The sequence below is a fragment of the Ambystoma mexicanum genome, chromosome 9, assembly GCF_040938575.1.
Source record: "Ambystoma mexicanum isolate Mex_15411 chromosome 9, UKY_AmexF1_1, whole genome shotgun sequence".
Taxonomy (NCBI): domain Eukaryota; kingdom Metazoa; phylum Chordata; class Amphibia; order Caudata; family Ambystomatidae; genus Ambystoma; species Ambystoma mexicanum.
The window spans coordinates 917,390,729-917,405,254 of record NC_090931.1 but is presented as its reverse complement, the minus strand read 5'-3'; the positions used below and the strand labels follow the sequence as shown (position 1 = coordinate 917,405,254).

Here is a 14,526-nt window from a genome sequence, read left to right as displayed (position 1 = left end):
CGACCAGTTCATATAACCAACGCCAAGAGCACCATTGATAATGGCCCAAGAAGTTCGACAGATGCTAACGTGAGCATACCGAAGATTTCGGCAAAACGCCGGCGAGTTGCCTCAGATGCATCTTCTTCTAACCATGGGGCTTCAGACTCCTCAATAGATCTGTGTAATTTATCAACCTATTCAGCTGATCCAGAAAATTCAATCTTAGCTTCTCCAGAAGATCAAGCAACTAGATAAACTAGGCTTCCTTGGAGGAAACCCCAAGAGGCAACTAAATTACTGAAGTCCTCGCAAGTAAAATCCATTGACGGTCAATCTGCTTCTGTGGCCAAAAGAATCCCTCAGCAAGCGCTAAGCTCGAGGTTAAATCCTAAACAAACATCGAACCAGCTAAACTCACGCTTGCTTTTAGCACAGCAAAATTCTGGTCCCGGAAGCTCTGAGACTCAAACATGCAAGTGGAAACTTCGGCTTCAAAATATTCATTCTGATGATAATGAAGTCAACTTAAACAGAGGAAACATCTTAAAATTGTTTGCTTGTATTCCATCATTACGAGCAATCTCATCGGATGATATCAAAATCGTGGAATACGTTTCTGAAAGGTCCTCTGATCAGGTTCTCCTACATATTTCCTCGGTGGCTGTAAAAAATTTGCTACTTCATGCAAATGAAGACCTTTTGGTCTATGGCTTTGATCTTACTATTGAGTCAACTGCCTTAAGATCTTTATCTTCCAAAACAAATTGTGAGCATGAGGTAAGTCCTAGAACCGCTAAGCGTTCTGCTCTGCGTCAGTCTTAAGCCTCATCTCCTGACATCTTTGACGCTGCCATGCACCAGTCATTCGAAAGAAGAGCCATCAATGTGAAAAGACTCACCAATGGACTACGCAAATAACAATGACTACAATCAAAACAGCAAGAGCTAATTCTGCTGTCATGGAACACAAGAGGATTCACACATTTAACACATTTCCTGTATCATTGGAGAATGTTTTCATTATATGCTTACAAGAAACATGGCTACGAGATCATCCTACATGCGATGGCTTTTCGATTCAGATAAATCCAGCTGGGAAAAATCCTAAGGGCCTGCCTTTTTCAGGTTTAATAACTTTATTGAAAATTTGGAATTGGTGGACGCTGGTGACTACGAACCCAAATCCATTTGTGCAAAGCACTCTGATCAGACTGTCACTGAGAGATACGGTTCTCAATCTCCTGATTATAAATGGATATTGGAATCCGGCTCCGATTTCATCTGAATCTTTTATCCAGTCAGTAATGAACGAAATTGACCTCGCCTTCTTAAAGCACGAAAATGTTTCTGTTCTCATTTGTGGAGACTTAAACTGTAGCTGGTTTAAATTTGATCCATTCATCAAATCAAATGTTCGATTGTCGGAGTCTGAAGTTATCTTGAAAGGCCAAAGATCTTTTGGATCGTAATTGCCACATGTTAAATGGATCCATCCAAGGTGACTCTCCTGCAAATCCAACGTGGCACAACATGACGCAGACAAACACACTTGATTATATCTGGGCTTCGTCTGATTTTCTAGAAAAATCTATCTCCTTAAATGTGCAACCAATGACAGCCAGTGATCACGATATGCTGCAACTAGTTTGGCGGGAGGAGCTATGTTGCATACAAGACAAATACTTGTACTCATTACAAACAAACACAGCAGGAAAACGATTGAGAATAAATGATTCTTCTATCGCCAATTTAAGACTTAATCTGAATGAACTTCAGACGGTTGAATATTTGACGCTGCTAACAGATCACACTCAGACAACGCTTAATTCCAAAGTGTATGGGACAATACCAAAGCACTTATATAGCTCCGAAATAGAAGAGGCAAAAAATCTATTAAGGAGCGATCTCAAACGAATAAAGAGTTTTTTGTGATCTAACTTGCAGGGCTTCAGAAGCGAAAAAGCGACGGCAAGTATATCAAAATTGGCTGAGATTGCATCAAATTATAATTGATCAAGGACGAGCAGAAACAATGTTAAAACGTCTAATACAGAAAAATACACGAGGAATTTGGGCCATCTTAAACAAAAGCTGTACGAAAGCAACCTCATCGATCTCAAATGAAATCTCAAGCGACAAATGGCGCGAATATTTCACTTCAATTTACGAAAAACCAGTGACTGAAGTTTCGCTGCAGCCTATAATGTCAAAATCAATTTGGAACATCACACCTTCGTGTGAAGAGATTGAATCTGCAATTGCAAAGTTAAAAAAACTCACGAGCTGCTGGCCCTGACCAAATATCAAACCTTATGCTTAAAAAGCACAGGAATCATTGGGCCAAATTCATTCACGAGCTGTTTTCCCAAATTGCAATTAGCAAGAGGTTTCCCTCTTCATGGGCTAGGGCAATTGTGGTTCCCATATACAAGAAGGGCTGTCGGGCAGATCCTGTAAATTATCGCCCGATCGCCCTTCTTGACACCATTGGTAAGATTTTTGGATCTTTTTTACGACAACAGCTGGTAAACTGGGCCATTTCATCGGGATCCTTTGATATTCGACAACCAGGATTCACAAAGGATGTGGGAACTGATGCGAACCTCACTCTTTTGTCATTTTTAAAATTATCAGCATTGAAGACAAAAAAAAAGAATATTTTTTGCATTTGTTGACCTTTGACAAGCCTTTGATACCATCAATCGGTCCAAATTATGGGCAAAATTACGTTCATGGGAGTGCCCAGATGATTTGCTAGAACCTATCATTGCCCTGCACTCCAATACTTCGATTCAAATCAGAGTCAACTCACAAGGTGATCTTACAGACCCAATAACAACATTCAAGGCAGTCAAACAAGGCTGCCCTCTTGCAGCGGATCTTTTTAAGATCTTTATAGCTGATTTACCAGAATGGCTGAAGTCTGTTCATTGTTTTCCTCCCAAGCTTAATGGTCATACCGTAAAACACCTAGTCTATGCTGACGACATAGTATTGGTCGATCAGACTCAGATCGGCCTTCAACATCTTCTTTTTCGCCTACAAGAGTTTCTATCTGCCAATGAGCTGTGTCTGAACACAGAGAAAACAAAAATCATGTGCATTGGACGATCTATGTCGAGGAAAGATAAATCTTTCAGATGGCAAATTGAGGAAAAAACACTACAAGTAGTCAAATCAATCCGTTATCTAGGCGTACTGGTTAACGATTCAGTACGTGAAGCCGCCTGGACCGACGACCTACTGTCTAAAATAAAGATCCTAAGTCTGCAAGCGGCTAAAATCAACATTGACTATGGGAAATTTTCTATAACGGCTGTCATATTGTTCTACCTCCAAACGGTAATTCCAACAATTACCTTCGGAGGTGAAGCTGCTTTGAACATTAACAATAACGTTTGGAAGGAAAATTTTGGCGACGTGTTTTGAACCTCCCGAACTATATTTCAATATCAGCAGTGAGATATGAGCTGGCGCTGAGTTCTATCTATATGACAATAGTTTGGAAATCATTAGCTACCCTGCGTAAGATCCATCTAGGGACTTCTGCTGCGGCCTATAACATTTTTAAGCCAAATAAAGAATTGAAGGAAAATGCCTTGAACGAAGTCTGGAAATCTAAATTAAATCTGATCATGGTTGAAGCGGGCATATAAAACAAAGAACTAATCCAACGCCCACAATTGGCTAAAAATAAGCTTGCAAAATGGGACTGGATTACAACTTATAATTGTCGCGCAGCCCTTAAATCCACTCTGCCTTTATCTGGTAATCTGATTAAATTACATCATCAACCAAAATTCCTAACGGATTGTCCTTCGCGTCATCATAGGGCACAATTTTTAAGGTTGCGACTGAATGCCTTAAATACTAACGAGATGCTCTGGATGCGAAAGAACAAAGACACAGTTGACAATAAATACAGGTTTTGTAAAACAGCAGCTGTCGAGTCTCTAAAACATCTGGCAGCAGAATGCCCTATGTTGACTACATTTCGCGAAACACACTTGAAGGAATTCAAACCAATATCTAGTGATTAAGAAAATTGGTGGAACTACGCCGTGGCAGGGCATAATATCAAGCTGTCTTTTAACTTAATTAACTTCTTTGATGAAGTGTTAAAGACAGTCTCTATCTGACTGGTGCACTTATCAACTGAAGGCTATGTAATTATGTTCGACGGTGCCTTTAAAGTCTCTTCTTTTCTCTTTTAATTTCGATAATTCTAGGGAAGAGAGTGATTGGATGAGATGTAACAAAAACATGATATGATATATTATTGTTGAAGTTTTACAATAGAAAAAAAAAAAAATAGGCCTCTCTCCCACTGTATAGGTCACTCAAATTTAGCAGGGGTTCTGTGTCCAAATTGCATTATGTGACATATAGACTGCATTGATAGACCTCTCTCCCACTATACAGGTCTCTCAAATTTAGCAGGGGTTCTGTGTCCAAATTGCATTATGTGACATATAGACTGCATTGATAGACCTCTCTGTGTCCAATCTGCATTGTGTGACATACAGATTGCACCGATAGGCCCCTCTCCCACTATACAGCTCTCTCAAACTTAATAAGGGCTCTGTCTCCAGACTGAATTGTGTGATATTCAGATTGCATTGACAGGCCTCTCTCCCACTATACAGGTCTCTCAAATATGATAAGGGTTCTGTCGCCATATTAAATCGGGATATATTTAGATCGCATTTATAAGCCTCCCCCACACTATACAGGTTTCAAGTTTAGTGGGGGGTTCTGTTTCTAGGCTTTCATAAGGCATAAGTCCTAGCTCAGCCACTCCTGATCACCCTTCAACGAGCAGATACCTTCCTTAAACCCACACTGCCCATTAACTACAGTGAACCGCGTATAGGGAGACGGTCACTAAAGAGAGCCACCGAGAAAACAAATTATATCACCCCTAACCACCTACCCCCCCTCTCAAGATAGGGACTGAACGAGTCAGTAACATCAGCCAGGAATACCACCCACAGACAGAGCCCTAACTGTTAGCGGACAGCCCTCCACACCCACTACTACACCACAAGACAATCAGACCAAAGCAGAACCAAACGGACATCCCAAAAAAATAAAATACATTTAAAAACTAAAACAATACCTTAAAATGCTGCGCAAATGACCCATTCCAAGGGAAAGAAAAAGAAAAGAACGAACACACACTCCGGATCAGCAACAAAGAACCACAACAACAGAACGCACCCCCGCGGTAAGGAACAAGTATAGGACCATCACTGAGAGAAGAGAAAAATCCCCCTACTTAACTCCTTACCTCGCTGACAACTGGTCACCAGAGCAAACCAACCCAACGGTGGAAGCAGCAACATCAAACTAACCAACACAAACGTGCAGAAGAAGGAAGAACAACACAAGAAACAACAAACACACAACCGATGCGATAACATCTTACATCACAAAAGCAAGAAGAACTCCTTATCGACAACCACAACTCATGGAAGACTAACCCGATGAAAACAAAAACCCAAGACAAAACCTAGAAGAACTCTTCAAAAACGCTGACACCCCAAAACCTACACCTCAAAAAGAGATTGGCCAGGAAGGAAACCCCAACACTAACCAGAAGACGACCTCAACAAGAAAGCCCAAACCAAACAACACCTCCAAACTCTTCAACCTACTCGATGACAACAGCATTGACATCCTGTTCATCACAGAAACATGGCTGGGCGACAACTACAAAAAATCACACTCCAAAACTGCCTTCCAACCAACTTCAAATGCCTTCAAATGAACAGAAAAAACAAAAAAGGAGGAGGCGTCGCAATAGCATTCAAAGGACACCTGAAAATAAAAACAGACTAACCGCTCAACATCCCCAACTGCGAAACCATGGTAATACACCTTACAGTAAGCCCAAAAACCAATGTCAAATTCGTCCTGGTGTACAGACCACAGACATATGATGCAGCCTTCGTCGACAACTTCATAGAAGCCATCACAAACATAGCCATCAACCACGAACACCTAATCATCCTGGGGGACTTCAACATCTGGTTTAAAGACAGTCGCGCCAACTCCCAAAACTCACTGATGGAACAACTCACCACCATGAAATTACGACAACTAGTCAGAGGGGCAACACACTCGGCAGGGCACACCATCGATGCAATTTTTGCCAAGGAAAAACTCATCACCACGGCACCACCGATACAAATACTGTGGAGTGACCATCTCATCATCTAATTCGAGATCTCTCTGCCTACTCAAGTCTCCACTCACCTTCCTAAACTCACAACCACCACAAAATGAAACATGTCAAAGAAAGCAACCTATTCGAACAACTGGAGTTAACCAAACCCTCAACTACAGAACTGGTAGTTGAGGGTTTAGAGCTAACTGACCTAGACAGGAAAGCGGAGCTACTACACAAATGGATTGCAGACGCAATCGACAAGATCACCCCAGAAAAACCATTCACCCCATCAAAAAAAAGAGCCATGGCAAAATGGTTCATCCCACTATTAAGCACCATGAAAAAGCAAAACAAAAAGATTTAAATGGAATGGAGGAAAGAATACAACCCAGACAAAAAAACACTGTTCCAGAGACAAATTTGCGCGTACAAGAAGGAAATTCGAAAGGCGAAGAGAAGGCATTATGATGACAGAATCACCAATGCCACCAACACACAAAAAGAAATGTTTAACATCATTAATGAAATGGGAAACCCACCAGGCTGCGACAACACCAACTCCCTCACAGAAACTATGCAACGACCTGGCAGACCACTTCAAGAAAAAAAAATCACTGACATCCAACAAACCATACTAAACATACCAAACCGACCACAACATACTACCAAGCGAACCCATCACAGAACCCCAACACAAACTCAAAAACTTTCCTGAAATATCAGCAGAGGCATTCGCAATGCTGGTAAGGTAAAACACAGCAAGAAAGCAGGATCACCCATGTACCCCTGTCCCCCAGACATCTACAAATCAATCATAACACAAGGATCACCAGTAGAATACTACAGAAAACTTCTGAACCTATCACTAGCAACAGGAACTGTACCGAGGACTTTCAAATCAGCATATATCAAACCACTTATGAAAAACACAAGTGGTGACGTAGAAAACCTCTCCAACTACAGACCGATATCAAACAGCCCCTACCCAGCAAAACTCCTGGAAACCTACGTATACAAACTAACCCAAAAATAAGTAGAAAAACACCACCTGCTAGACCAAGCTCAAGTCGGTATCAGACCCACTAGAGGAACGGAAACAGCGCTACTTTCCAACTGGGACAACCTAAAAACGAACGCAGATTCAAACACAACCTCAGCCCTCATTCTACTCGACCTCTCCACAGCCTTCGACACAGTTAGTCATGTCACCCTAACCAAAAGACTAGAAGACATAGGCATAACAGACACAGCACCGCTCTGGACTAAGTCATTCCTAGCAGACAGAACAGAAACCATATGGATGAAACCCTTCAAATCCACCAAGAGTTAACGACTGTGGAGTGAAACAAGGATCCTCACTATCACCACTGTACTTCAAGATCTACCAGACTCTGGTTATTAGAATCTTCAAAAAATACAACATTACGTGCTACAACTACGCAGATGACACTCAAATCCTCTACAAAATCAAAGACACCCAAGCAGAACATTCAACACTAATCGAGTGACTAAAAGAAGCCTTCAACTGGATGACTGCCAACAACCTGAAAATCAACCCAAGAAAGACAGAAATCATGATCATATCCAAAGAACAAGAGAACGAAACTGCCATCCCGTGGCCAACGGAAATGGGAACCGCACCACCACCATCTAAGGTAGTAAAAAATCTGGGAGTCTTGATGGACAACACCCTAACCTTAGAGCCACAAATAACTGCAACAGTCAAGAAATGCTTTTTGCTCCTCCACACGGCAAGAATAATCCTACCTTTCCTCTCCTTCGGGCACAAAACACTCACTATTGTCGCCCTCATCATGTCAAATATCGACTATGCAAACAGCCTCTACCTCGGAATACCAAAATACCTCCTGAAGAAACTACAACAGATCCAAAATACAGCAACCAGACTGCTCCTCAAACTATCGAGAAGAGAACACATCACTCCTGCCCTAAAAACACTACACTGGCTCCCAGTAAAACATTGCATCCCCTTCAAAACAATGTGCATAACGCACAGACCAATCAGTGGACAAGGAGCAGAATTCCTACAAAAGAAAATAATCTACAAGCCGACAAGACCGCTCAGGTCAAGTAACGAAATCCGCCTGGAACCAAAACCTTACCTTAAGAAAAAACTCAGCGGCACCTCCTTATACCACTTAGCTGCAAAAACCTGGAACAACATCCCGAAAGAAATAGGAAGCACCAAAACTCACCTAAAATTTATGAAATTACTAAAAACCTGGCTCTTCAACACTACAGACTCCAACTGAAAACCGAAACAGAAAAGAAAGGGATGACTAAACAGAATTGGATATGGACAACTCCCAGAACAGACTGTGGACAGCTCGTTATGAGGAGAAGCTTCCACGGCACCTGGACAAAGGACGCCGGGCAGAGTGGAACACAGGCCACACCCATGAAGACAGAGTCAAAACTCAACCCAACACCCGCACTCACCCCTCAGTCGCCACCAGGCACCACTGTTGTGGAATTATTCAGGACCACACTACCTAAGCTGGGGACACTTGCCAGATGCACTAGCCATATAAGGGAGGAGTGAAAACAGGTAGGGCTGCGTGGAAGGATGGGGGGAGGAGGGAGCAAAATAAAAAAGGGGATACTGAAGGGCGTTCAAACTCAGTTCAGGACAAGGACGCATGGGTGCTCCTGGACCCCACCTTGGGAGATTACAGAACCCCAACGCCTCAAAGTTAGGATAAAGATGCCAATTAACCAATTGCCCTAACAATTTCCCCCCTCTGCATACACCTCTCACGCCAAACCACACATAACCACAAACCTACAACACAGCAAACCGCACAAACTTCACTACATTGCAACACCAAAACAAAAAGACACAGACTTGCACAACAGTACACAACGACTACCGGCTGCAAACACCCCAGGACCAGCCAACGGAACCACCGGGCTGAGGCTGCCAACAGCACATCACTGCTCTCACGCACTTTTCCAGCTTGCTCCCACTAACCACCCGCCACCCCCTCCCTCTTTCAGAGCCGCATAGTGCAAGGGACCACTCCGGTGGTGATAGTGCGCGGTGCAAATGTCCTTTAACATTAACATTCAGCTGCAGTGGGCTTAATACAAACTTTCAGGGCTAGTTTTTCTCAAATCAACAGTCTTTGCATTTGCATTAAATTCACTTAAAAGTACATTTCCCATCAACATTCTTTAAGGGTAAAGAAAGATGGTGGAAGTGAAGGAGTCATGCCTGCACAGTATCCCAGTAGAGGTGCAATAACTTGACTGCAGAGGCACAAGAACATCATTGTGTATTCTGGCACCTGGAAACTCCATTTGGCAAAATGGACCACGAGGGAGCATACCAGCCCAAGCAATGGAACATAGAAGGAAGCAGTGGGGCACTCATTGAACCTTCTATTCTAATGCCCATAAGCAGAAAACACTACACCCAACAGCAGAAAAACCACCAACACTGTGGGACTGGTATGCACGAAGTACGACAAAGCCACCGAGAAGCAGTAAGGGCTTTTCAAAATAGGGCTGCATGTCACAGAAACTCTAGAAACCTCTCAGTTGAAGGCTAGAGGTAGAGAGAAATTGATACACCCATTGAGCAATACCTTGAAATAACCAGTAAAGCGATGGTAATAGGAAAATAAGTAATTACTGAGTCTAACCAATCCAAGGGAGGGAGACCCAGGAGCTTAGGAGAGAACCAATCGGATCCATCGCGTTAGAGCTCCATGGGCATAAAAGTTGTTGGGAAACGTTTGTTTGCCTTAGACTCTGAAGAAGCAGATGTGACTGCTAAGCATCCCTTCAGGCAATGGGGGGCTTCTGGAGGGAGGACTACTGCCTGGAAAGGTTTGAAGGAAAGGGGAAGAGTTGTTATACCTTGGAAACCTTGGAAGGGAAAAGCTGACATGAAGGCCACCCCAGCCCCTTTTCACCCCTTGGGAGAACTGTAAAGCAAAAGCCTGGGGATTCCACCCATTACTTCTGGGGAAGATAATGGAAGGTTCAAGACCCTTGCATGAAGGGCCCCGCCCAAGGAGAGAGAATCCTATAATTAACGCTAAACCCAACGACTAGGAGAGAAGCCTATTGAGCCCTTTATCCTCAGGCCTAAGCAAGAGAGGGGCTTGTGTGAACCCCATATTCAAGTGCCTACAAGAGGGGCCTACTGAGAATTTAGTGCTCTTGATACCAAGTAGGGTATCCAGTTAATATATCGAAATAATAATTTCGAATGACAAAAATGTCAAAATAATTATACCTAAAAATGTTTTTTCTAATGTCTTATTTTTTCATTTACATGTTTTTTTGGTTTCGCGTGTAAAAAAGGGGGTTAAAAAAAGGGGGCTGGGGGAACCTCCCCATTTCAAACAAAAAATAAAAAAATTAACATTAAAAAAAAAAAATCTTTTTTTTTTATTTTTTAGGTATAATTTTTTGGACATTTTGGCATTCAAAATTATTTAATTCGAAATAGTCACTATAAACCACCAAGCAGACAGGGGAAGAAACAATTCTGATTCAAGGGAGACCTGTAACCTGAGGCCTGCTTTGTATTTTGTGCCATGAGGCCCAGGGCAGATGCCTACTGTGAAATCTGCACCAAAACCCTATGAAGGGGGCCTGCTGTGAACCCTGAAACAAAGGGAGACAAAATGGAAGGTTCAGGAGAGACCACCAGTGAATTCTGAAGCGGAGGTCCAGTAGGGACCTGCCGTGAATTCTGGAATCCCAGGTACTGGAGGGACCCGGTGGTAAATCTTGAAAAACACAAGTAACACGTTTGTTTTTTCCTTAGGATAGAGATGCACTTGTAAGTGTAGGTTTATGAACTTTTATGTTAACCAAATGCTTGCAACCTTTGTGTTACTAGCACAGGGTCACCGGGAGGCTAAAGACTGATTAAGCTTAACATTAATACTTTTCTATTGGCCACGTCATTTGAACATTTATTTGTAGAGTGGGGTGTCCCTGGAGGAGTGAGGGCTTGTTAGAGTCTGTCGTTACTTGTGCCCTACCCCTGATCATTCTGTTATTGAAAAAAAAGACGTTGTTGAACAAGATCTCTAGGTGTGGCATGTATCATTGCCTCAAGTGACGACAAGTCCCAATTTAGTCCTTTCTTGGGTATGAAGTCGCTATAAGAATTAATTTCATGGTTGGTGGGTATTTGCAGACTAACCAGGCAGTAGGGGGCAGTAAGGTCACTGCAGCCATTGAAAGGGAAAACCCACATTTGTGTCAGCAATAATGGACTGTCAGTCTGGACGCTTTAAGATTGCCAGAGTACAAAATGTGCAGAACATAACCTATCCTCATGCATTTTACTCACTGATTCAGTGTCTGTGCTTTACTGTTCTGATGTGTATATATGTTCATATAGCACAGGACATGTGGTTATGCACTTTTGTAAACCCCTTTATATAAGAGCAATAAATGCATACAAAATAATTACCTGAATCACTGCTTGAGCTGGAGTTACTGTCACTAGATGAATTGGAGCTTCCGTTACTGCTACTTTCAGAATCTGAAGAGGAGTCTGATGTGGATGATGAAGAATCTGAAGATTCAATATCCTGCTTTTGGGTCATAATTATCTTTGGTGCATTTTTCAAATGTTCACGCAACTCATCCCTGAGTGGGAGAACAAATAAATTAAACACACTGAAAGAACGATATACAAGTTCTCAATTACTGTAACGAAAGGCATCCTTACGTTAGTCCACCAAGGCCAATAGATGTAAAGAAGTTAATGGCAAATCGAGTGTTTCTTGGATTGTCCCGGGGTAGCAGTCCTTCAAAAAAAGGTAGCAGAGTCCTAGTAAAGATACAACAACAATGAATTACTATTTTAACTTAAAGGTTGAAGGTGCAGACATTAAAATGCTCCAGTTCGCTCCTATACAAAGCTCTGTGATGGTGGCAGTCTATATCTCCTTCAAATTTAAATGTTACAAATTCCTCTTAGCATTGCTAAAATGCAGGCAAGGATTTGTCAAGTGACTCAACTTACTCATCTTTTAGTCTTGCATTAAGTCTTGGAAGTCCCATATATTCACAAAGTTCTTGGAAGAATATTTTTACAAATATTCTACTTGAAGATGTTGTTGTTTCTTCACTCAATATAATGCACTCAAGGACCTAGGAACAAGAACAATTAATTGCATTATTAAAATCTAATTTCATGCATTGATAACTAGTTACCAACACAGGTAGAACCTGGAACTCTAATAAGACCTTCTGCAAATGAATAGGGGAGTATTATGAGACAGACAATTTAGTGTGTATTGTACTTCAAGCAATTAACATTATTACACGCACTCTTGCAAGCTTGCAACATTGCGTGTCTCTCATTCAATTAGATAAAAGCAATGAAGAATCCAGGCAAACGTTTTCTCATGGCAAGTTCAGTGTGGTGAGCCTGTTGTGACTGATTTTACACTTCCACTCTTTATTAAACATCGTTCACAAGCATCAAATGGACATCCTGTTTTCTCAGGAGTGTAGAGGCAGATTCAGTTGCCATTGTGCACTATATGAAAGTATTCACCCATGTTTTATATATGTAGCTTAATGAATATTATGTAAATGGTCAATTATACACACAGAACACAGCTGCGAGTTAAAAGAAGCGGCTCTGCTTTTTTGTTTCTCATTCCTGGAATCTGGTGTGCTATCAGATGGCTCTCATGATCTGATAATTGCCAGATAAAGTCTGCAACCCTTGCTCTTTTTTGGATAGTATCCTTGAACTGGTCCCACCTTGGTTCTGAACGTAAAACATTGTAATGATATGGTCTGTACTCTCTTGCCATGCAAGAATGGAAAAAAGGTCTGCAGGCTACGTCAACTGTTCTCAGCATCAGGATGTTGAAATGCATGGTTTTGCAGGCTATGTGAAGACCCCAGAGGTTACGTCTGAGTCTGCCCACAAGGGAACACTACACCTGTCCCGACAATTTGGCCTAACATTGAAACCATGCCAAAATAAGATTTCTAAAGTAAAAAGCATAAATTACAAGTGCTGTAAGTACCGGGATGAGGACCCCATACAGAGAGGCACTGAAAGTATGAACAACGTTCTGGTTGTTGTCCAGTTGACCAGTTCTTATAAAAGGAGGAGGAGAAAGCAGGAACAGTGGTTGTAGTAGCAGTAGTAGTGGTTGTAGTATCAGTGGACGTGAAGGAAGTAGCAGTGGAAGCAGTAGGGGCAGAAGAAGAAAGCAGGGAAAGAGTGCAATGCAACAGAAGAAAAAGGTACTTCCCAGAACTTTTGCCAGTAGCCTCAACATCACTACAACATTGACATGAGCGGAACGCAAAGAGAGGTTTGCCGCATGGTGTGTTCGGTGGCTGTAGAGAGGAAACCATGTATTGCGGTTGGATGAAGAAGAATCTGTTAGAAGTTAGAAGGGAAGAGGACATTTCATAAGCAAAGGTTTCTACGTGGTGGTGATCTCTGAAGAAAAGCAGTGAACAAATAGCTAAGTGCAGTCAAGTACAGTAAAAAACATACAATTTAATTCACAACTACAGAAACTGGTGGAAACCCACTGTAAAAGCCAAAGTGACGTCAGAAACTAGGGCTTTACACAGTGATGACATCTCCTTTTTTAGAAGGCAACAAAGATGCATGGACAGGGAAGCTGAACAAGAAGATTATTACGACTACCATCTCCTACAACTGTTGCGGGAGGCTGCACACCAAGAAGCAACGTGGAGCCTAAGAAGACACTGCACAAGCAGCCCAGCACCGAGAGAGAGAGAGAGAGAGAGAGAGAGAGAGAGAGAGAGAGAGAGAGAGAGAGAGAGAGAGAGAGAGAGAGAGAGAGAGAGAGAGAGAGAGAGAGAGAGAGAGAGAGAGAGAGAGAGAGAGAGACACAGGAAGCAGCGTAGAGACAGAAAAGACTGCTGAATGAGCTGGGCAAGTACTGCATGGGGATTGAGGGGTAAGACTACTTAAATGGGAAGTTAACAAGAAAGTTAGGGAATGGTTTGGTAGCCTAGAAGGTACCATACTGTTATGCTTCCAAACCTCCCCCCTGTTTTTGCTAAAGAAAACTGCATAAATAAATGACACTGATAAATAAAGAACAAAGAGAAAGATCCCTGCTCTTCCTCGTCCCAGGAGAGTGCAACATTGGAAATATTGCTCAGGAGGGTAATCCAAGTCTGTAAGAAAACAGACCAACACTGTTTAGATCATTATTTACCATCGTCGACCATAAGGAAAGACCAAGGGATGTGAATCGTCTCCCCCCACTCCTCCTGCGGCATGATCCCTAGACGGGTAGAAAGTCACTTTGCCTAACATTAGGCAGACTGACAAATGAGAAACTCTTATTGCTATTACTATGGAACTTTGTGCT

General features: G+C 42.2%; 1 protein-coding gene across 2 annotated transcripts in view; it reads right to left on the bottom strand.

The window, feature by feature from the left end:
- Window positions 1–14,526, bottom strand: part of CWC22 (CWC22 spliceosome associated protein homolog) — a 743,793-nt gene that overhangs the window by 55,667 nt on the left and 673,600 nt on the right. For both annotated transcript variants that reach the window (XM_069616085.1, XM_069616086.1), the window contains 3 exons: window positions 12,171–12,298; window positions 11,874–11,975; window positions 11,613–11,791 (listed from right to left, as the gene is read on the bottom strand). In XM_069616085.1, coding sequence (XP_069472186.1) covers window positions 11,613–11,791; window positions 11,874–11,975; window positions 12,171–12,298 — 409 coding nt within the window. The remainder of the gene's footprint in view (window positions 1–11,612; window positions 11,792–11,873; window positions 11,976–12,170; window positions 12,299–14,526) is intronic.